Below are 24064 nucleotides of genomic sequence, written 5' to 3'. Positions count from 1 at the left end.
CTCTTTTTTTACTGCTGTATTGCCAGCATCTAGAACAGGATTTCTCAACATGAGCACGACTAATATTTTGGACCAGATAATTCTTTGTTGGAAAGGCACTGTCCAGTACATTGTAAGATATTAGTAGCATCCCTTACCTCTGCCCACTAGATGCCAGTAACCCCCCTACAATCCCCCAACCGTAACAGCCAAAAATGACTCCAGATATTGCCAAATATCTCTGGGGGTGAGGGACGGGGGGAGGAGGGGAGCAAAATTGTTGGTTGAGAACTACTGATCTAGAACAATGCCTGGCACAGCGAACACTCAATAAATATTTGTTGAATGAGTCCCAAACAAGTGGATAAAACCAATATTTCTCACTGAGCCAAAATTCTGCATTTTCAACAATAGAACAATTACAACAGAAAAATTGAATACAGTGAGGACTTCACAAGTAAAGTTCCCTTTCTATTCAGGGCTTAAAATATGTCCTCTTTCACTAATCTCCTGCTAAAGGCTTTGAATAAAGATATTTCCAGAAAGTCACCATTTATTTAGTTCCTAATTGTTTTGGCTGCACGATGCTGCTCACTGGAGGGGCCTGTAAATTGAAACCAATGCCACTTAAGTATTTTTCAAGCCAGGTAAGCTTTGTTGCATTCCTTTTGGAAACCCACTCTTTTGCAGATTAGCAGTCAGTGGAAATAAATCACGCGTCCTCTGAATGAGAATAAAATATTTCCCTGCCCCAATGTTTGAGCTTTCAAATTCTGAGCAGTGGAGGGTCTGCTCTTTCACGTTTTCTCTTAATACTTCACTGGCTCCTCTCCAAAACCTGCCTGACATGCAATTATTTTCAACCTATTTCACAGAAGTCCTGCTCCATTCATCTTCCTGTGGGTCAGATTTCCATTGAAACTGATAAAAGATTTTACTGTGTGAAACTTAAGTCAGTAGGGTTCAATGCAATGCTAAGCCAAGGTTTTTTGGGTTTATGGGGGCAGACATGAAATATAGTACAGAGAGGGATGAAAGAGCATCCACGATCATATCTGAGGGGTTGGTAATGATCTGTCTGGAATAAAACCCTAGATAGAATTATGGGTGGTGTTTACACTGTATGGGGAGAAAGGGGGCTGGCCAGGAGAGGGTGACGGTCAGAAGATCTGAACTCAATTTATGATTCTGGTACTTAAGGTAAAAGACTTTCTTCTTTAGAAATTAGTTCCTTTGACTATATAATGAGATAGAACTGGATAGACTTTATCACCTTGTCTCCCCTACCTGCTTTTCCCCCATTGTTCCCTATTTCTTTAAATGGCATTGTTACCCTATTAAGAGTCAGAAATCTGAAAGTCAGCTTTGACTTTTCTTCTCCTCTGCCCCATACACTGATTGCTCACCTGGCTTACCTCCTAAATTTCTCTTGATCTCTTCAATCCTCTCTCTCCTCTTGGCAACCAGACAAAGTGTAACTGCCTCTGTCCCTCCCCCATAGCTGGACTGTTGAGGTTCAAGGCCACTTCACTGCCTCCCTGCCTTCAGCCTTGCTCCCCACCCTCGTCCTGGAAATCTGGTTCTACTGAGGCCAAAGTGATCTTGCAAAGAGAATCTGATCTTAGAATTAGGAGTCCTTAGAAATTCCAGATTCCTTAATTACGCTTGTAAGATCTGTCTTCTGGTAATTTTTCTAGACTCATCCCCTCACCACATTCTCTGATATTTTCCCTTCAGTCACACTAAGTAAGCTTTTTTCAAATCTTCTTTTGCTGCCAAGTCTTTGGATACTACTCCTTTTGCTCAAGACACTTTCCCTTCTTGAGTAGTCTGAAAATTTCTGAGTTCATTTGTGTCACTTCTCCGGCAGGCCTGAACTCTGTCTAGGTGGTACTATGCTCAGTACAGGTCACAGTTTATTGTAATCCTATTTGTACACAAGTTTTTAAATACTGATTTTTTAAAATTACAATGTGATTTGTTTGCACAATTCTTCTAGAGTAGTCTTCTCTTAAATCGTTTACAGTTGTCACAATCAACTCCTAATAGAGCAGCAATATTTTGGCAATATGACTTTATCAAATCATTTCAAAGCCTTTAAGTAGTTTTCATGGAAACACACATACTCTTACTCTCATACTTCCTCAATTGATTTAGGTTTAATTAAATTAATGTAATTACAATAAGAAGTACAATGGAATCAGGGTTGTGGCTGCATACCACTAATTCTTGAAAAACATACAACCTAATCATTAAGTGGAGAAGCACTTGGACATCATTTGGAATGTTTTAGGGAGGGAATGGGATTTAGCCTGTGACTTTAATAACCTGCCTTTACTTCTAGAGTTACATTTCTTAACAGAAAAGACTGTTATTTTATTTACTATTATGTTCCTAATGTAAAGCACAGTACCAGTTCAAACATAATTATGTAATTTTAAAAATTGCTACTAAATTAAATACCAGGTTTAACTCTAATAAACTATAGAGCTTATAAAATTGCTAACACCTTCAAATTCTGATAATTTTATTCATATTTAACTGTGAACACATTTATGGTTGTAATGAAATTATGAATCAAGTCAGGGTCAGGTTCTTGTATTATGTTACCCTTGTGTTCTCCATAGTCAAGCGACTTAGCAGGTTGCTCAGTGAATAAGTGTTGAATGGTGTGTGTGTCTGCCTAGTCTGGTCTTGGGGTATGGGGGCGCTGGTGAGGGCTGGTGTTAAGGCTTTGGGCACGACCTTAAACTTGGTGTATGAAAATATTAGCCCCAACTTCTCTTTATTAAGAGATAAGTGAGATTTTAATATAATTACAGAAATCAAAATCCATGATTATTTCTTGCTAGTCACCGATAAATAATATCAGCTAAGAACCTTAATCCAAATAAATAAGGATCTAGGATTTTAAAACTAATTATTTGTGGTTTTTAGCAGGACATATATCCTATTTTAGTCATCTTCTTGCTCTTTCAACTTTCCTGAGAAGCATACCATTTTCAGTGAATTTCTCAGAAACTCATTTGCATTGATGATTTAGCTTCAGAGTAAATGGGAAAGAATCAGATTTTTAAAATTCGTGGGTTTATATTATGCCAAACAGCATGCGAGGGCTATATCCCCACCTCATTTGAATTCAGCCTAAGAAATAAGAGTGCACATTTGGCCTGGTCCTGAACTGACTGTGTTGAAGTCTTTGCCATATTGTGCTTTTTCCCAGAGCAGGTCCAGAGCGAAGGAAGGTAATTTCCTGATGGATGCTCAGTCTCCCCTCCCACCCCTGGAACATTTCCAAGAGAGAAGGAAAAAAAAAAAAGAGGAAAAGCAGGTGCAGCTATTCAGAACCAGATAGAGAAAAATGGCAAGTAAATCATGGTCATAAAAATAATGACTGGCATTTTTTGAGAGGTTTCTGTGTGTCAGACACTGAGTTTAGCAATTTGGATGCTTTATCTCAATTCTCACAACTTCCCAGCAGTGAGTAGTGGTTAAAATGCAGGTCTAGGAGCCAGACTGGCTCAGGTCTGAAGCCACTTACTGTGGTGTGACCTTGGGCCTTAGCCTCTGTGTGTTTCAGCTTCCTCGTGTGTAAATAAGAGGAAGGGAATTTAAAAATCTACCTTGTAGTGTTTTGGTGGGACTTGAAGAGCTAGTACAAGACAAGTTCAGTATTTAGTACAAAGTGAGCACTCAAAAAATGTTAGCCCGCTTTACCATTACCATCACTGTAGTTGTTATTCCCTGCCTGCAGATGAAGCAATTTCGTTAGGCCAAATGGCCTGGCCAAGGTCACTCAAGCTGGTGGATGGCAGGGTCAGTACTGAACTGTATGTCTGCCCATCGAGCACCATTCCCCCACACACCACGCAACGCACCTTGATTGCAACATAAGCAGTCAGGAGGTGGAGGGCAGGGAGCCCAGTCTTCAGAACTAAGCACAACTGGTTCAAATCCCAGCACTTCTGCATCCTCTGGGAGTCACTGGATGAATTTCACTTACATTTGCCATGTTCAATTTACTCATCTTTAAAATTAGAGTCCCATTTTTAGTGTTGTGATGAAGATCAGTGGTGATGTCTATTTTGATAAATGGGAACATAACAGGTACTTGATAATGGTTGTTTCTATTTTAGGCTATCACAATATATTATAAATAGTATAACTGCAGTAATAGTGTTATCATGCTTTAACATAAAAAATAATTTTTTAGAATATATACTTCTACAAACAAAATGTGGTATATACATATAATGGAACATTATTCAGCCTTAAAAAGGAAGGAAATTCTGACATGTGTTACAACATGGATGAACATTGAAAACATTATGGTAAGTGCAATAACCCACTTGCATGAGGTACAGAGAGTAACCAAATTCATAGAGGCAAAAAGGAGAGTGGTGGTTGCCAGAGGCCAGAGGGAGGAGGGGTTTAATGGGTGTGCAGTTTCAGTTTGGGAAAATGAGAAAGTTCTAGAGATGGATGATAGTGATGGTCACACAGCGTGAACGGACTTAATGCTGCCGAATCGGACCCTTAAAATGGCTAACGTGGTATATTTTGTGTTATGTTCATTTGACCCCAATAAGAAATAGGAGAAAAAATATATCCTTCTGCAAGAGGAACACATTATTATTAAAATCATTAAAAGCACAGTCTTAAGAGCAGCTCCTGCTTCTCCAGTCATATTTTTGACATTTTATGTTAATTCCACCAAGAAGTCACTTTAGTCTTTATGCTTTATGAGTGAAAAGGTATGCTTGACTATTTTTATCCACAACATATGTTCTTATTTGAATTGGCAGGTAGGTATTAATCAATGTAGATATTCTAACAATACTGTCAGAGGAGAAATAATATTGTTGTGACACCAAGAGAACATTTTTATTATGCACATTACCTTGAAATAACATTTTTGCCAGGAAATTTGATGCAGCTTACATGTGATGCATGAGAGGAGAAGCCCAGCTAAAGTACATTAGTCATGTGTACCGCACATGATATATAGCCCGACAGCCAGTGAGGTACAAGGATGTAATTAACTAGGAAGGTCATTCCATCACCAGGATCATATTTGGAACAAAGATGTATTCAGTTATGCTATTTACTCTTTTTCTACTTCAACTCCTCATTTTTATAAGCTTTCCTTTCTATGTGATTTTTAAAGCTCCCATAAGGCCTTTTTCTTTTTTTTTTTAAGTCTTTTTTTTTAAGAGTTGCCTTGCATTCCAAACCCAAATCAAAACCATTGTGAATTTTAACATGACTTGCTTCTGACATTGAAACTTTTTTCTTTTCTTTTTTTTTTTTCAGTTACTATAATAAATGTCAGATTTGGGTGAAAATTTTGGATAGGCTCAGAAGGCCTAGTTATGCCTGTCTTTTCTATCTGCGTGTGCTTTACTATTTCATTACATTCGTACTTACTGAAGTTATCTTTTATTCTTGCATTTGTTCTGCCTCAATAAAATACCAGCTCTAATTATTCACCTTTGTCTCCCACCTTTGAGTTACATTAGACCCTCCGGATGGCAGGAGGAATAGCAGACCTCTGGCCTTTGCTCTAAGCTCCTCCAAGCCCTTGCTTTTTCTCTAGGCCCAATAGTGAATATTTGCCCATCCCTGCTCCTTCCAGAGAGATTTCTAAACTTTCAAGCAAGATCTTTTCATATGCCAAATGTTTTCATCAGGAGTTTGGAGAGAGGAAGTCTCTACAACAGGCTTCTTTTGTATCTTGTTTTCTACTCTCCTGAGATCTTTGGATCCTATTTTTATTTAACTGGAATTCTTCCTCAGGTAACATTTTCAAAGAGATTACAAGCGTGGCTACTTTTTAAGTTCTCCTATACTTGAAATCAATGGTCTTTTGTCTTGGCAAGGGGGCCAAGATCAAAGTCTTTTTCTCTCAGAATTCTTTACACATTATTGCAACGTCTTCCAGCATCTAATGTTTCACATAGGAAATTTAATTCACGTCCTAGCCTCTTCCTAATGTTTTAATCCAAGAAGCTTGTAAGAGTTTCTCTTTATCCTTGAAGTTTAGAAATTTCTCCAGAGTATGTTTAGGCATGCTCCTCTTTATGTGTTTCCCTTTTGATGTGAAAAGCAATTTAATACTTTAGGAATAGAAAATTTTGTCAGGTTCATGGGTTTCACTTTATATTTGTTTATTTCTCAACACCAGTTCAGGTGTCCTTCCTAGATTAATTTTCCATATAATGCGTGTTTCCCTCCTCATGTCCATGCTCTTCCTTTCTGCATTTCAGGCTTCCATTTGGGACCATTTGCTCTCTGAGCAAGGTACATCTGGAATTATTTTTAATGAGGATATTTTGGTGGCAAACTAAGATCTTGTTTTTCTGAAATATGTTTATTTTACCATCATTTTTGAGAAACATTTTGCTAAGCATCCAGTTCTAGGATGTCAGTTTGTTTCTCTCAACCCTCTGAAGGTATTATTCTCCTATCCTCTGGCTCTGTCATTGCTGCTGTGAAGGCAGCCGTGAGCCTAACTGCCGTCCCTTCTTAGGAAATGTGTCCTTTTTTACTGCCCGTTCTTAAGATCTTCTATTCATTCTCACTGTATTGAAGTTTCAAACACTATGTCTAGGTGTAATTTTCTAATTTGTTCTATCCCGTTTGGAATTCATTGTAATTTCTGATTCCGAGGATTCATGTCTTGCGAAAATTCTGAAAAGTCCTTAGCAATTGTACTTGAGTTACTGCCTTTTCCTTATGTTCTCTGTTATACTCCGTGGAACTCCAATGTTTGTTAGATGCTGTCGTTCAATTCTCAGTGTCCCCTTTGCTGTGTTGCACATTGCACATCACGTCGCTTCTCTATGCTACATTCCCTATAACATCTTTCACTTGATTCATTAATTTTGCTTTAGATAATTCACAATTTTACCCTTTCATTGAAGTTTTTACTCCACTGAGTCTTAAAATTTTCATTATGAAATTTATTTTTCAAAGTTACATTTCACTCTTTTAAAATCTACTTGGTCATTGTTATAGCTTCCTGTTTCTTGCTTATAATTTCAAACCACTTTTTGTTTCTTTAGACCTATTAAAAACACCTTTTAAAAATACATCTCTAATAAGGGCATCTGGATGGCTCAGTGGTTAAGCGTCTGCCTTCGGCTCGGGTCATGATCCCGGGGTCCTGGGATCGAGCCCCGCATCGGGCTCCCTGCTCAGCTGAGAGCCTGCTTCTCCCTCTCCCACTCCCCCTGCTTGTGTTCCCTCTCTCACTGTGGCTCTCTCTGTCAAATAAATAAAATCTTTTAAAAAAATACATCCCTAATAGCTCAATATCTTAAGCTTTGTGGGTATAACTGTGCCATTTTTTTCCCTCATATCTGATTCATGGTATCTTGTCTCCTTGTGTGTTTTAGGATTTTTTTTCACGCGCGATCTCATATTCCTTGCAAAATATCTGTGGGAATTATGTGAGACCTGAGTTGAAGTTCTATTCAATTTGATTGTTTTGTTCTTAATTTTCTTTCTTGCATTTTTCTTTTGATTTACTGTATTCTTCTCCCCTAAATTCTTAAATCATTAATTTGCAGTCTTACTTCTTTTCTTATACATGAATTTAAGGCTACACACTTTCTGTAAGCAATCCTTTAGCTACATTACACATGCATGTAATATTTTTCTTATCTTTTGAGATAAATATCTTCTGTTTATTTTTATGATTTCTTCTATGGCCTATCAGTTACTTAGGAGTTTTTTATTTAATTCCAAAGCAAGTAAGACTTAAATTCTTTTTGGTTATTTATTTCTAACTTAATTGCTTTATTGTGGTTGTGGCTCTTAAGTACTGAGTCTTTGGAATTTATGGCCTAGAATATGGTGTATTTTCATAAAGGTTGTATATGTCCTTAAAAAGAATGTGTACCCCTGAAACAATACATTGTATGTTAATTAATTGAATGTAAATTTTAAAAAAGTTAATCTTAAAAAAAAAAGAATGTGAAATCTCTAATTATTGAACACACATTTTTTTCTATCCTAACTGGCCTGTTACTGAAATGTATTTATAAAACCATTACCAATGATCTGTCAAATTCTTCTTGCAACTCTTTTATTTTTTGCATCACGTTTTGAAACCATGTTATTCAGCACACACAAAATTAATGTTCATCTCAGGAAGATACAATCAGGAAGAAAAATTCATCATTATATAGTGCTCACTTTTACTTTTGCCTTCAAGTTTATTTTGTCAGATATAAAAAGAGCTTCACCATCTTTCCTTTAATTAGTATTGGCTTATAACTTTTTTTTTTTACTTTTAACTTTCAAACTCTCTATGTGTTTATTTTCTCTCTCTTGTAAGCAACACATAGCTGCTTGTTTTTTTAAACCCAGTTTGGTATTCTGGTCATTTGATTCACTACAATTACTCACATATTTGGCTCTACCATCTTGCATTTGTTCCTCTCTGTTTTCTCTTTACTTCTTTTGAATTGCTTTTCTTTCTCATTACATTTTTGCAGCTATGCAAATAGATGAAAATGTACATGCTGTTGCCGTGATCTTAATGGATGGCCTTAAAATTTTAACATGCATGCTTAATTGAAAACCATCTATAAAATTTTGTCAATACCTTTATCTTTTCTGCAACACTAGGAAGACGTTTAAATGTTTAAAATGCTTACTAAGCACCACAGTCTCTGCCGAGCTGCCCACTCCTCCAATTTGCTTACCTTCTTTTCCTCTACCACCCAACCCACCTGTCCATACCACTTCAGCCACACTGGCCTCCTTCCTGATCCTTGAACAGGCCATACACAACCTCACCTGAAAACTCCCCACTGGCTGATTCCTCTGCTGAAAACTATATACCCAAGATAACTGCATGACTGTCTCTCACCTTTTAAACCTGCTTAATTTGAGACCTTCCCCACTATCTTATTTAAAATTGCACACCTTTTGGGTGCCTGGTTGGCTCAGTCGGCTAAGTGTCTGCCTACGGCCCAGGTCATGATCTCAGAGTCCTGGGATCGAGCCTGGCATCGGTCTCCCTACTCAGTGGGAAGTCTGCTTCTCTCTCTCTCTCTCTGCCCCTCCACGCTGTTCGTGCGCTCTCTCTCTCTCTCTCTCAAATAAATAAATAAATTAAAAAAAAATAAAATAGGGGCCCCTGGGTGGCTCAGTCGGTTAAGCGACTGCCTTTGGCTCAGGTCATGATCTCAGGGTCCTGGGATCGAGTCCCACATTGGGCTCCCCCTGCTCAGCGGGGAGCCTGCTTCTCCCTTTGCCTCTGCTGCTCCCCCTGCTTGTGCTCTCTCTCTCTCACTCTGTCTCTGTCAAATAAGTAAATAAAATCTTTAAAAAAATTAAATAAATAAAAAATAAAATTGCACACCTTTTTAGCACTTCCTAGCAGACCTCATTGCTTTGTTCTTCTCCATACTATTTATCACCTTTTAGTACACTAAATAAAATCATATATTAAATAACTAGAATTTAAGTTCCATGAGGAAAGGGATTTGTTTTCTGATGTTTTTTAAACTGCTGTATCCCAGTCCCTAGGACACTTTTAGGCTCATAATAGGCTCTTAATTATTATTAAACATTCAGTGAATCCAAGCCCCAGATTCAGATGAGAGCCAACCAATATCCACAAGTAATTGAGGAATCCCGCCCATCCTGCTTTTTTTTCTATCACTACCAGAAGCAGGGCTGAGACAGATGATTTCTATTGAGGTCTCTCCCTTTGAGGATTATTTGTACTAGTTCACCTTTTCCTGAGTGTGTCTCCTTTCTGCTCCTGACTTTATGCTGTCTCTCTAATCAGGCTCCGTGCTGTTCAGACCTTGCCCAGATCCCAGTTCCACATGTCCTGCCTCCTCATCACCGACATACAAATTCTCATCTTCTTAGCCCACCAGCATCTGTAGATGCCTCCAGGTGGTTTGGTGGTTTTAGCCTCACTGAACTCCCAGGACTGTGCTTAAAGTTTGCTCCTGCCCTCGGAAGATTTCTTACACATTTTTGAAGGCTTATCCATTCATTGGGAATATTTTTAAATGAATTTTAAATTTAATTTTTAAACGAATTTTTAAATTTAATTTTAAATGAATCCTTAGATGTTTTATCTGGCATCTTCCAAAGTCTCTGGCTCTCCATCGGGCAAGCTGGGATTGCCTTTTTGTGGTCTGTGAAATGGCGTGGCCTGCCTTTTTCCATAGTCATCTATATCTTCTCTTCACTGGCTTATTTTTAATGTTTATCTCATTGAAAACTTGTGTCCAACCCTACACCCACCTTCCAAGTGTGATTTTTCTGGCCTGTACTAGAAACCAAAACACTGAACAAAGACTAAAAAGTAGATTGAAAAAGTCCAAAGGACAATCCCGTGTTTGTTTCGTTAGCGAAGCTTAAGCTATCAGCAAGAGCAGTGGTCGTTTTTCCTGCCGTGGAAAATTTGAACCTATTGCCTTAACCCTGTTGGTTCAATTACTCCTGAAAAAGCTGAAGCAGGAGATGGCAAGGTGAAAACGGCAGCTTGCCGAGCTTCCTGGCACAAGATGAAAACAGGAGCTTGTAGAGCTTCCTGGTAACCACAAGATGAGAACAGCTCAATATAAGCAAGCTAAGCCTGCTGTTCCAGGAGATACTGCTTTGGGAGCTATCCCCCATGATCTCCTTGCTTGCTGCAAGTAGAAAACTCCTTTCCTGAAAGCAACCTTGGTCAGGTCTTAGGAATTACACTCACCAAGTGACGAACTCCTTGTGTTGGGTTACAAAGTTACTATGGCACAGGCAATCTTGAACTGGTAGTTCGGGAAGATTCACTTTGACGATGGAAGCAGTTGGTATTTTCAATGCAATTGGCATTCTCAGTCTATTTAGATTATGAGCCACCAGCAGAATATTTTCTTTAGGTTTTTTATTCTTCTATGTCTCCTTATAGATTGACTAGCTGTGGTCTGAGTTCATATCTCATTTGTACGATTGTGCCAAAAAGTAGCAAGAAATAATCAGTACATGCCAACATTTTTATTTTTTCCCCGAATTACATGCCTTGGTATGTAGAGATAGAGATTTACCAAATATTTTGCTGTTGAATATCAATGATTACCCAGTCTCCAGACTGCAAAATGTCTTCCTAAGATCCTTCCTCCCCTATTTGGCCAGTTTTGTATTTTAGGTTATGTTACTTACAGCACTTGTACTTCCAGATACAAAAATCCCTATCAGATAGGAAGGCACTTTCCTAAAAGCAATAGGAAAATGTGGCTTAGCACATAGAGACTTATGTATCTCAGGCAAAAAGTCTAGGAGGAGGAAGGCTCTTCATATCTTTCCACGTCGTCAACCATTGGGCGTAGGTCTTAATCCCCATGGTGATCACGCCATGGTCCCAGCATAGCTAGTGCATCTTCAGGACTCACGTGCACATTTCCAGATGGGACAAAGAAGGCAAGAACCATGAGGTGTACAGGATGAAAGGAAAGGTATCCCAGCCAAGTTTTCCTTGTCCTAAGTCCTGAGAGCCCCTCTCAGAGATTTCTGCTTACGTCTCATTGGCCATAAGTGGACCATAGATTGAAAAAGAATCTAGCAAGTAAGCATTTTTATTTATTCAGCGTTCAATTTATGAAAGACAAACAAGAGACTAGCTATTGGGCAGGCAAATGGCAGTGCCTAACAAGTATTCTGCTATTATAAAGAATAGAGATATATATATATACCTTAGTGTATATATATATATATATACACTTAAGTATACTTAAGAAAAGATAGTCACTAAATACTGTTGCAGTTGAAAAAGCAATTTGCAGAAGAATATGCATATGAGTCCATTATTACAAAACAAAAACCAAAAAAAGCAAAACTATTTATGTTTGTATGTACATGGAAATATGGAAATTATGGAAATGTACATGGAAATATTTGGGGAAAGTTATGCCCTAAACAGGAATACAGCTAATAATATAGTGAAAGTTATATTACAGATAATAAATAAGGATTACATTTAATAATTATAGCAAACACATACACAATATCTACTATACTAAATATTGCCAGGCACTGTTGAATTGAGCAAACATTAATTCATTTTATCTTCATAATCACTTATAAGGTTCTATTAATGTTACCCTTAATTTACAGATAAGGAAGTTGACACAAAAAGAGTTAAATAACTTGTCCAAGGCCACAGATCTAATAAATATTAGATGTGCAGTTTACACCCAGAAAGTCTAGTCCACAGTCTGGGCACTTAATCCCTACAATGTGTAGTATTTTATCATATGAAAAATAAAAGCAATTACTTCTCTTTAAAATCCATCCCAAAGGGATATCTAGGTGGCTCAGTCCATTAAGCATCTGCCTTCTGCTCGAGTCATGATCTCAGGATCCTGGAATCGAGCCCCGCATCAGGCTCTGTACTCAGCAGGGAGTTTGCTTCTCCTTCTCCCTCTTTCTCTGCCCCTCCCCCTGCTTGTACTCTCTCTCTCTCTCTCAAATAAATTAAATACAATCTTTACAAAAATAAAAAAAACTAAAATCCACCCCAAAGGAGCAGTAACAGTAGCAACAGCAACAAAGCAGAAAGGGCACACATGAACTCTAAGCAAAACTTGGGCTATCATTGCAGATTGTCTTCAGACCTCCCCATGTTCCTACCTTTGGATTCCTTTTCATCTCCCTAAAACCAAGTTTCTCCCCATACATACACCCAACCCAGGGAAGCTGCTCAGGATTCCAAACCCCAGCTTAATTCTCACTTTCCCCCAAGAGCAGCACCCCTATTTTTTCTCCACTTCCTCTCTCATCTGAACATGGCTGTCCCCATACTTCAGAATAATGCCTTTTTCTTGACAAGTTGATAACTGTAAGATAATGAGATAGTTATTTGCCCGAGGTGGTGAAAAAGTTTGAGAGTGTAGAGAAATGGAACCTGGCATTCCAATGTCTATAGAAATAACTAATACTTAGGTTGTTTTGAAGATCCCAAGGAGCTTCCACATACAGCTGCTCATTTAATTCAGTCTTCCTGATGATGCTATGATGGTTTTCATTCCTATTCTACAGATGAGGAAACTGAACCTCCGTGAGGATAACTAACTTGTCCACCATGTTCTTGCTCCTAAGAGTGGTAGAGCTGATACTAAGTCTGATTATTCTTTCCCCAGACTGCAGCCACCTCCTTTTATGTAAACTTCCTCTGTCAGGAATTTCCACATATGTTACCAATGAAATCTGTGCCTAGAATAGTGAAAATTGATGATCACTGCTGGAAAAATGAAGCTTGAGAGTGAAAGAAATAGAGGATAGGAAAGGCATGCCATTTACACACAACTGTTTCATGCACAGTGTCATTTTTTTTTTAGATTTTATTTATTTATTTGAGAGAGAGAGTGTGTGAGCAAAGGTGGGGGGGTAGAATCCCCACTGAGCAGGAAGCCCAACATGTGGCTCCATCCCAGGACCTCATGATCATGACCTGTGCCAAAGGCAGCCGCTTAACCAACTGAGCCACCCAGGCACCCCCTCAGTGAACTATTTTGATTAAAACCATCTAAATAGCCTTTGGGCCTGTCTCACTTTAATTTTGACATAGTCTTGTAGTTTATGCTGCTAGATAATATTCATTTCTAAAACCCTATTTTTCCTTCTTTCCTAAATACTTAGCTCCTTTGTTGCTGTATCTAGAAAGAAAAGATTATTATAGCTGACTGCTGATTTGGGGGATCTATGTTAGTAATAGTCATGTGTTACAAATAGTTTTATAAAACATAGTATAACTAAAAGATGCAAGTTTTAAAGGTAGAGAAGGATCTTATAAAAATAAAGCTTGTGCCCATAGTGCATTGTGAAGAGTTTGTTGGTTTAAGAAAGGCAAATATGGAAAGTGTTTAGGGATCGGACCATGAAATGATGCAAGACAGGCCTTTGTTTCTGCAGTACACTTGTGTCAAAAGAGCAAACAAAGGTATCTCATAAGGTTGCTCAACTTCAAATTCTCTGAGAAGACTTTTATATCTGAAGGGAGAAGTTTCCGAAGATGAATATCTTGACTGACACTTGATTTCCATCACTGTGACCCCTAACTTGGTTCTGAACACATTGTGGAGCCACATTAGAAAATCTAAGCAGTTTTTAATTGATAAAATCTGATGTTGGACATTTAAAGTGCAGTAACTGGAAAATCTGTGAAATATGTTGAATTGACATAGTAATTGAGTCCTGGAATTCAGAACTAACAGGAACCTGAGAATGTATTTTAGGGATATTTCTTTGCCAATGCTTAGGAAAGACTCTTTTCTCCTTGCTAGGCCCCCAAATCGTTGACAGATTATTTTATAAGGCACAAAATTTTAGAACTGGGAAAAGCAGGTATCAGTCAAAACAGTTTTTCAACAGGGTCCCTTTTATTTTCAAGGTGTTAGGTAATAACTGGATACTATCTGAACTGGTTTGTCAGCTCTCTACTAGTGAGGTTTCTTTCTATGAGCTAATTCATATGTCCCAGGAGAAAAGAACCCCCATCGTTCCCTGCTCTGCCCTGTCAAGTAGGCTCACAAAGGTCAAGTTGTATATACAACCTGCTCACTGCATCTCTCCTCCTCAGTGACCTGCCGTCCTCTTTTAGATCCCAAATAATTCATAGGAAAGATGCTTCACTGTAACTTTTCCTTTTGAATTTGGGGTGCTAAGAGGCAGGCTTCTTCTACTTTCCAATAAAAACATTAGCAAGCATCCCAAAATTCTCATAACATCTCAAAACATAACTCAAGATATGAAAGCTGCAGACCACCTCATGCATTCCTTCTCTCTCCTTGCAGAGATTTTCTCTTCTTATAGAACTTACATAGATCATTTCTTTGTCTCAAGCCTCATAAAACTGTGTGCTCTCAGATGCCATTTGTCAAATCCATCTTCTTTCCTGACGAAGGAAGAATAGCTACTGGGCAAATGGTCTGGAAGCATATTCACCTGCAAGTCAGGATTGCTTAAAGACCCATCTAGGGCACCTTTCAAACTAATGCTGGAAATATCTTCACAGCATCCTCCACAGATGTTTGATTATGGAAACTCTGCCTGAACTCCTGGGATGAGCGGGCCAGGGAGAGAGGAGTACTCATTACTTCTGAAGTGTCTCTTCACACTCTAGGAGCAGTCTCTTTATGTTGAGCCATTACATGGAACCCTCTACTATAACAATTCTCCAGTTGTCTTAGCCTTGTTTCTGGAGTCAGCTGAGAGAATATCTTCTCTTTATTTCCATTTCCATACACTGTGACCTGTGTACTTTTTTTTTCTATACCGACTCTTTATAAGCCCTTTTGTAAAGCTCTACATTCTCAGGAGGTGGTGTCAGCATTGACGATGTCTCACCTATCAGTTACTAGAATCACATTAGCTTTAAAGGAAATAAAATTACTTCTGCTACAGGAGACACTGAGATGAACATGAAGTTTGCGATGACTTCAAGCTTGAAGAAAATTCATTTACACACACACACGCACACTGCCCTACTATCTATCACTGCTCTGATTTCATCTGTGACCTAGTTTGTGGCTTCCAAAATTTTACATTGCTGTGGGAAGCTCATTCTTGAAGACAATTAGCTTTCTCACATTATACTTTATATAAAACCTTGGCTATGTGTGAAGCTTCTCATTTATCACTGTGATTTTTTTAAATTGAAATTTTCTGTTTGGCAGTTCAGGAATTTTGAAATAACAAAATATGCATGATATTGAAGATGGGCCATGAAAAGTCCTGGTTGACATGTATTCAACCTTCATGGACTCAGATTGTGAACTGAAAGAAAAATCCCACTCATGTGCAACTGTTTTCCATTTCACTGAGGCTTGCATATTACTCACTGAGAAAGAAGGGCAATTATTTTTTTAACTTAAATTCAATTAGCCAGCATATAGTACATCATTAGTTTCAAATGTAGTGTTCAATGATTCATCAGTTGCATATAACACCCAGTGCTCATCACATCACGTGTCCTCCTTAATGCCTATCACCCGGTTACCCAACCCCCTCCGACCTCCCCTCTAGCAACCCTCAGTTTGTTTCCTAGAGTTAGGAGTCTCTCATGGTTTTTCTTCCTCTTTGAAAACTTCCCATTCAGTTTTCCCTCCCTTCCCCTATGATCCTCTGTGCTGTTTCTTATATTCCGCATATGAGTGAAGAGGGGCAATTATTTTTAATAATGGCAAAATGGGAAGGCGTTCCACTTACTAATTAAAAATCATCCCTTGATTTAAAAGCAAATGTATCCAGAAGAATTTCTGAGCTGATTTTAATACATTTTTATCTCCAGCCTGAAGACCAGGTTTATAGCTTAATACAGTAACAAAGGGATGTTTTAAAAACAAGCCATGACAATCAAGTGTCGTTCAACTAACTTGTCAGAAGTTTCTATTCTCATGTCCCTTGTTGCTCATAGTTTCATAGGATTCCAACCTTAGGGCAAACTACCACACATTTCTTCCTAAGAACATACTCTGAAGACACTCTATGCCTTTTTTCTTGCTAACAGCAATCCAACAGTGTTTGTAATGATGGAACAAGAAACCACAGCAGAATGTCTCACTTGTACACACATGTTTTTATTTAACAGAAAAGATGACTCCACAGGCTGGGGCTTCTGCCACTGAGACCCTAACTCAGGAGGAGCATCAGATGCAGAGAATGATGGCAAAGCGTTCGAAAATCATCAAGGAGCTGATACAGACGGAAAAAGACTACCTCAATGATCTTGAGCTGTGCATTAGGGAAGTGGTTCAGCCCTTGAGAAATAAACAGGTAAATGTAACTTGGAGGGTCCCCCCCACAACCATATCCTAAATAAGATCACCAGCGCCATGAAATCAAATCATCCAAGTGATAGTATCTGCCACAGTGAGGGTGGAGGGATGGGCCCTCTTCCTTGAGGCCTGGGTTTGCCGTGATGGAAGGTAGCATCAGATTCATATTTCCAGTGTCAGCAGAGGGACGCCCAGAGTCCCTTCATTTGGCCAAGAAAACTGTATTCCAAAATATGGGGAAAAGGAAGTTCACAGTTTCTGCCACTTTGAAATTTCTATGGGTTCTTCCTTGGATTCTTATGGAACTGTGAGCAATAGGTTTTCAGCCACTTAGGAGCAAAGCACTTAATTTGATTCAAAGATGATAAAAGATTTTGAAGAAAAAAAATGTGTTTCTCCCCCCCCCACATTGAGAGATCAATTAAACTTCAGATTATTTAGCCAAGTAAAATTCAACATAGAAATGAACCTGAATGTAAGGTAACACTTGAAGTGTTCATAAGCTAATCATTCTCCTCCTTTTTAATCAAGGCCTTTGCAGAGACTTTCCTGTGAGGAGTTAGAGTATATTTGATTCATATATATGTGCATGTATTAAGTACCTGATATTGTAACTGGCACCGTTCCCAGCTCTGGGTTACAGTTCAGTACAAAACAAAGTCCTGCCCTTGTGGGGTTTACTTTCTAGTGGGAGAGAGGAAGAGTCAGACAATAACTAATAAATTAATAAACAAATATAAATTAAAACATATTAGATGGTGGCAAGTATAGCAGAGAAAACCAAAGTAGGGATGAGGGATGGAGCATGGCCCAGAGAGGTGATGTTTCTATTTTAAATACGGTATAGTAAATGCAGACCCTTCCAATGGGGGACATTATAGCCAAGAACTGAAAGGGGTAAAAGGTGTTCCAGGCTGAGGGGAGAACAAGAGCAATGACCCTGAGGAGCGATAACCTAATCACTAGGGTGGTAAACAGTCCTCATACACAATTGAAACAATATACGAAAGCATAAACTAGAAAGTAAAGATGATCAGAATTCGCCTGCTTAAAAATAGTCACCATTCACATGGTTGGGAAACATCCTTGCAGGCATCAGTTGGGACAGTCACACACACACACACACACACACACTCATATATATTTTGAACATATATTTTTACATAAATGTAATCAAAACTACACATGCCATTTTATAACATAATTGTTTCATTCAGCAATCTGTTGGATGTTTCTTTTCATGACTACTGACACATACAGATGTTTTTCTACTGTTACTGATGCAGAGACACTCTTATGGTTTGGGTATTGTCACCTCATCTCCTTAAAATAAATTCCTAGAAGTGGAATTGCTAGATCAAAGGGTGTACATATTAGGGATTTTGATAAACATTTGCCAGCTGAAAACCAAAAAGTCGATACCATTCTAATTTTCATTCTCATTAACAGTGCTTGAGAAGTCAAAATACCTTTTTGTATATTCATTAGCCATTTCTTTTCTCTTCAATCCCTATTCATATTCATGTCTCTTGCCCTTTTAAAAAGATGTGGTTTATCTTTTTCTTATTGTTTTACAAAACCTCTTTATATATTAGGGGTATTCTTTTTTCATCCCACATGTTACAACTAATTTTCTCAGTTTGTCTTTTGCCTTCTAACAAGATAAAAACAAAGAGGGAGGCAAACCATAACAGACTCTTAACTATAGAGAACAAACTGAGGGTTGCTGGAGGGGAGGTGGGTTGGGGGGATGGGGTAACTGGGTGATGGACATTAAGGAGGGCACTGAGTGTTATATGCAACTGATGAATCACTGACTCTACCCCTGAAACTAATAATACACTATGTGTTAACTAAATTGAATTTATTTTTTTTAAATAACCTTATTTAAGGTTAAAAAGTTAAACCTTGTTTAAGGTTTATGCATTTGATTTTTCCATGTTTAAGTGACCAAATATATTTAACTTTATGGCTTCTGGGTTTGGCATCTTAATACACACATACATTTTGATTACAAAAATATTGTCAGCCTGTTGTCCCACCTTCAATTATTACATCTTTCCCCCAGTACTTAAAATATCCAGAAGCAGAGTTTATGTTCTTAACACAGGATTCCTCTAAGAAATACTAGAAAAAATAACTGGCCTACAAATTAGGGAAAACCAGTGTAGATCAAGGTGACCTTAGATATAAATGTTGGGTTTGGTTTTGGTTTTGGTTTAAGACAATGTATAAAGAAAAGTGGCAAAGCAGACTTTGAATTCTTCCTTCATACCAGGTCACTTTTAGTTTTACTTCTTCACGACTTTCAATAGGTAATTACTATTGGGCAGGTCCATTCCAAAGGCTTCACTGGTATTCGGATTTAATCCTCTCCTGGTTTTCAAGTTGGAGGGTAACTGGCCCCTTTCTGAATCTGGAAATTTCTTATTCATCCTGTAGGATTAAGAATAACATTAATGGTCATGATAGAAAATTGCTCTCTGGGTTCATTGCTAAATATATAAAAATATTTTTGGTGTTTTTCATTTAATATAAACTAGTTGTGTCTGATGTAACCTCTGTTCTGGCAGATATTAATGGTTATTAATAAAATGTTTATTTACATACTTATGAAAATATTAATTTTAAATGCACATAGCATCAGACTCCAGACTCGACCACAACCTACCCTCCCTTATGGGGAGGTTTTACCATATTTACCATACCATTACTCCTATTTTCTGAAAAATTTAGAACCTTGTCCACTGCTCTGCTCCATACCTTCTCCCTCTCTCCAGGTCCAACATCGATGTCAGATCATTTCAATAATCAGGCAAATGGCCCGTGCAACCTCCAGGCCTCTCCACCAGTTCCTTGACTTGCTGGCATCCTGAGATCTTTCCTTCAACCCCATCTTAGCCCCTCACTCCAGGCACCACTCCCTAGGGCTGTCATTCTATTTCTTCACCCCCTCAAAATCAGAATTTCAGGCTTACCGGTCTCTAGCCTCCATGTCCTGTCTTCTAACCCACACCCACTGGTTCCCTCTCCCTGACAGGTTTTGGATGCCACCAGGGGTAGTCTTTTCTCATCATTTCATTGAGAAAACAGACACAATAAGAAGATGCACTCCCCCAACACCACATCTACCAACATACCTGCATGTCTACCCATGTCAGCTGTCTAATGTTTCTGCTTCTAATTAAGGGCAACTTTTCTTCTAATGCCGTGGATTCTATCCCCTCAGACTTCTTCAAGGATTTCATTCCTGCCAGTGTCCTTTCTTCCTCCTGTGTATTGATTTTACCATCCTTATTGGATCAATCTCATCACCATTACCTGCTATCTTAAAAAAAGCAAAAACTCTCTCTTGTCTATATTCTCCTTCCCTGTTTAAGTTGGATGTGAAATATTTAATATGTTTAAAACCATATGTGACTAAGACATTTCAAAATAAGCACAGTTTACCAGAAGTCTGCCCTTGTGATGAGTTAATGATCAGTATTAAAAAAGACAGTATGGGGCGCCTGGGCAGCTCAGTCAGTTAAGCACCTGGCTCTTGATTCCGGCTCAGGTCAAGATCCTGAGCCTGGGGTTGGCTCCATGCTGGGCGTGGAGCCTGCTTAAGATTCTCTCTCTCCCTCTCCCTCTGCCCCTGCCTCACATCATGCATGCTTTCTAAAGAGCATATTTTTGTATCAAATGGAATAAGAAGTTTATTCAGTATGCAAATGTTCTCAATTTTAAACCGTCTACCACACTGGTGAGTGAAACTGGCCCCATCAATATACATGCCATTGCTGAGCTATAATCTCATACATGTACTCTGATCATCGTTTTTGTTTTTGCTTTCATTGTTTTTCTTATTTTTTGCTTCCTACGTAACTCTTATGAGCAAATCTCAGAATTGGTATTTCAGACCGTGTAAAATAAAACATTTCCATCATGGTGACAATGTAGTTTATCTGGCATGTTTCACTTTTACTCTCAATACTTTGAATTACCGTTCTCACACTTCTAACTCCTATTTCCCTTGTTGTTCTATTTAGATGGTTTATAGCTTGTTGATTTTTCACATCTGGCACTTCTCTTTGCTGAGATCTTTCAGTGCTCTCTGTCTGCCTCCTTGTGGAATCTGGTTTCAGTCTACTGGTCTACTTGTTCTTTCCACTCATGTTGAAATAGTAGTTATTCAGAGCTTTCTCAGAGTTGTCCTATCCAATCCACCTTTCCCCCACTTCTTAATGCTTTTAACTTTGACTAAGTAAATAAATGCTCAGGAACCCAGATGAAACATTTATGAGTGCCAAGCTAGTTAATTTATGCCATGAATTTATTACTTTACCAACTTTTCAAAGTTCATTAGCTCCTTTTTGTCTTTACTTCCCTTCTGTTTAAATACCATTGTCTTTGCACACAGACCACCTGTCATCAGTTAGTGTCAAAATTTATAAATTAAATACAATGTTTATGTAACCATGGGAACTATCTATAAACCATGCTTAGCTAAACCTGAGGCAACATCAGTAAATATTGTACATGTACAAGTTAGTCAGGAAGGGACTTCAGGAAGTCAACTGTTCCATGTCTTTTCTCTTGTTGAGAAGACCATCTTTGCTTCCATTGCTGAAAAGACTATCTTTGCTCTATTGAGTACAATAGACCATGGAGAAGGCCTCCATGCCTTCTCTCAACACATCTGATTCATTCTTTTCAGTCCCAGAAGAAACAAGGTAGTATATGGAAGTTAAATTTGGAAGGAGGAAGTGGAAAACAGAAAAGCACTAGGTTATCCGAGGGTGCTTGCACGAATGAATCAGGGTACTAGTGAGTGTCTACACCCGGCCCTTGAGTTGGCAACTGTTCTGTAACAATCACGGTTAAAAATCTTAACCATAACTTCAGGGCTTTTCTATAAACAAAACTTCACCTAACTGAAATCAGGGTCAAACTCGGCAGTTACATCTTCTTTAATAGCAGCATTGTGAGAGGTTTTGCAAAGAAGGCAAAAATTATCGACAACATTTGGTGTTGAAACATTTAGTGGGAAAACAGGTTCTAGTTATTTATTATCCAAACACAGCAATAGGAGAGATTGTACATTTTTGGCAGTAAGTCAAAATAAATCAAAGCCAGAGCAAACTAATCTAACAATGGAAAAGAGCTTTGTGTGTAAGGAAGGGACCAAAAAATGTTTGAAAAGAGGAGTTGGAGGAATCTAAATACGTGTTTTTATTTTTCTTTGTTTTTAATTATTTCCTGAATTTTAAAAATTTACATAATACAAATATACCAAAAATCCCAAGGACACAATAGTGTCTTATAGTCATTCAATTTCCTTCTTTAGAAAACCATTACTAGCTTCTTTTTACCCTTCCAAGGGTATTGCATTTATAAGTGTATATGTTTGAATGTACATTTAGTAGATTTTTATTTATATAATATTCTATTTGTTTTGGATTTGCTCATATTATCTAATTGTGTGAATTATGAAATTTTGTGTTTTCAGAAAGAAGGGCAAAAATAATCTATAATTTTGTGTTGATAAAAGTTCAATTGGGGGGCACCTGGGTGGCTCAGTCGTTAAGCGTCTGCCTTCAGCTCAGGTCATGATCCCTAGGTCCTGGGATCGAGCCCCACATCGGGCTCCCTGCTCCGTGGGAAGCCTGCTTCTCCCTCTCCCACTCCCCCTTCTTGTGTTCCCTCTCTCGCTGTGTCTCCCTCTGTCAAATAAATAAATAAATAAATCTTTTAAAAAAAGAGTTCAATTGGGATATTCTGTTCAAATTTGTGTACCTTATATTGCAGTAATTTTTTATAGCAGTAATTTTGAAAAGAATTTTATTATACAGAATATATAGAAGAAAATAATCACCCATAGCTCTATCACTTAGAAGTAAGTATTGTAAATATTTTTGTTTATTGACTAAGCATATACAGACATACCCAAATATTTTGTGAAATTGGAATCACACCCTATATGCCATTATGGAATCTCGTCTCCCTGAAAAATATGTTAACACATTTTATTTTTAACCACAGAGAACAAATATTAAATTAAGTGGAAAATGTTTTCTTTTATTTATTGGGAGACCATACATTTGAGGAAAACAATATCAATGCTCTCTCTGGATACCGAGCCCCCAGTTGGAAAATGGCACCACCAGGGTTATCACGCAGGTCCAGGTTAACAGTGGGGTGTTCAGGGTCATGACGGCAGGGACGACTCTATGTCCAGCAATTGTTCTGTATGACATATGCGACATATCACACTGTATTAACACACTACCGTCCTTCTCTCTCAGGGTCCAAAGAGGGGGAAGCAAGTCCTAAAATAGAGAATCAAAAGACAGGGAATTAGAGAGGACAAATCCCTCCCAAAGGGGTAGGGAAGGGAAGGGATCACAGAACCCAGGGCATTCAGATTCCTGCTGTGCCTCCCACCCGAGTGAAGTTGCTGTAGTTTAAACTACGGGATCAGCCCTGTTATAGAAACTTATGTAAGAGGAGGGTTTACCAAGCCCCCAGAGCACAATGTAGATAAAATCATCTCAGAAAGGAGACTGGGAGGAGGTGGCATAAGTGCATTATAATAATGAAAATACTTTGAATATTGTAATACCACGAAAATCTATATACAACAAAAAGATGGCCATGGCCCAATTTATGTCCTATGAATTGAAGCTATCATCACTACATTTTTAGTTTGGTAAATGATTTTTATATCCCTTTGGAGTTTGCTGTGATTTTAAGGGCACCCTCCTCACCAGAGTGAACCCATTGTTGTTCTATATGAAGAGGGTTGTAGCTTCAGCACTTGTTCTGGAAATCACCCAGGCTTCCGTCTCCTGCCCTCTCATTTGAGGTTTCTAGTTGGATGTCCCTGGTATCTGTCTTGATAGCTCAAACCTGGGTTCTACCTCAGTAGTGTCTAGCCTCTGGCTGCCTCACCGTGTGACCAACGCTCCCATGATTTTTGAATGTTGAACCAGCCTTGTATATCTGGAATAAATCCCACTCAATCATGATGTATAATTCTTTATATACATTGTTGGATTCAATTTGTTAATATTTTGTGGAGGATTTTTGTATCTATATTCATGAGAGATTTGGTCCACAGTTTTCTTTTCCTATAATATCATTGTCTGGTTTTAGTATTAGGTTAATTCTGGCCTCTTATAATCACCTAGCTACTCTTCATGTATCTGTTAACTACCAAAATTTTCAGATTGTATCCTGGGCCTCAAAAATATTTCACCTTGGCACACTGACCATACATTTCTTAAAGTCAACTACTTTCTAAAACTGTTTCCTCC

At 38.2% G+C, this 24064-nt stretch overlaps 1 protein-coding gene across 1 annotated transcript in view; it reads left to right on the top strand.

The window, feature by feature from the left end:
• Positions 1-24064, top strand: part of ARHGEF38 (Rho guanine nucleotide exchange factor 38) — a 118613-nt gene that overhangs the window by 14559 nt on the left and 79990 nt on the right. The window contains exon 2 of the mRNA XM_028121255.1: positions 16580-16764. Within this exon, the coding sequence (XP_027977056.1) occupies positions 16580-16764 (185 nt within the window). The remainder of the gene's footprint in view (positions 1-16579; positions 16765-24064) is intronic.

Source organism: Eumetopias jubatus, unplaced genomic scaffold, assembly GCF_037043125.1.
Source record: "Eumetopias jubatus isolate StellerSeaLion01/CBP00866 unplaced genomic scaffold, mEumJub1_p1.0 scaffold_2, whole genome shotgun sequence".
Taxonomy (NCBI): Eukaryota; Metazoa; Chordata; class Mammalia; order Carnivora; family Otariidae; genus Eumetopias; species Eumetopias jubatus.
Note: the sequence above shows the minus strand (reverse complement) of the source record. Positions and strands in the feature narration are given on the sequence as shown.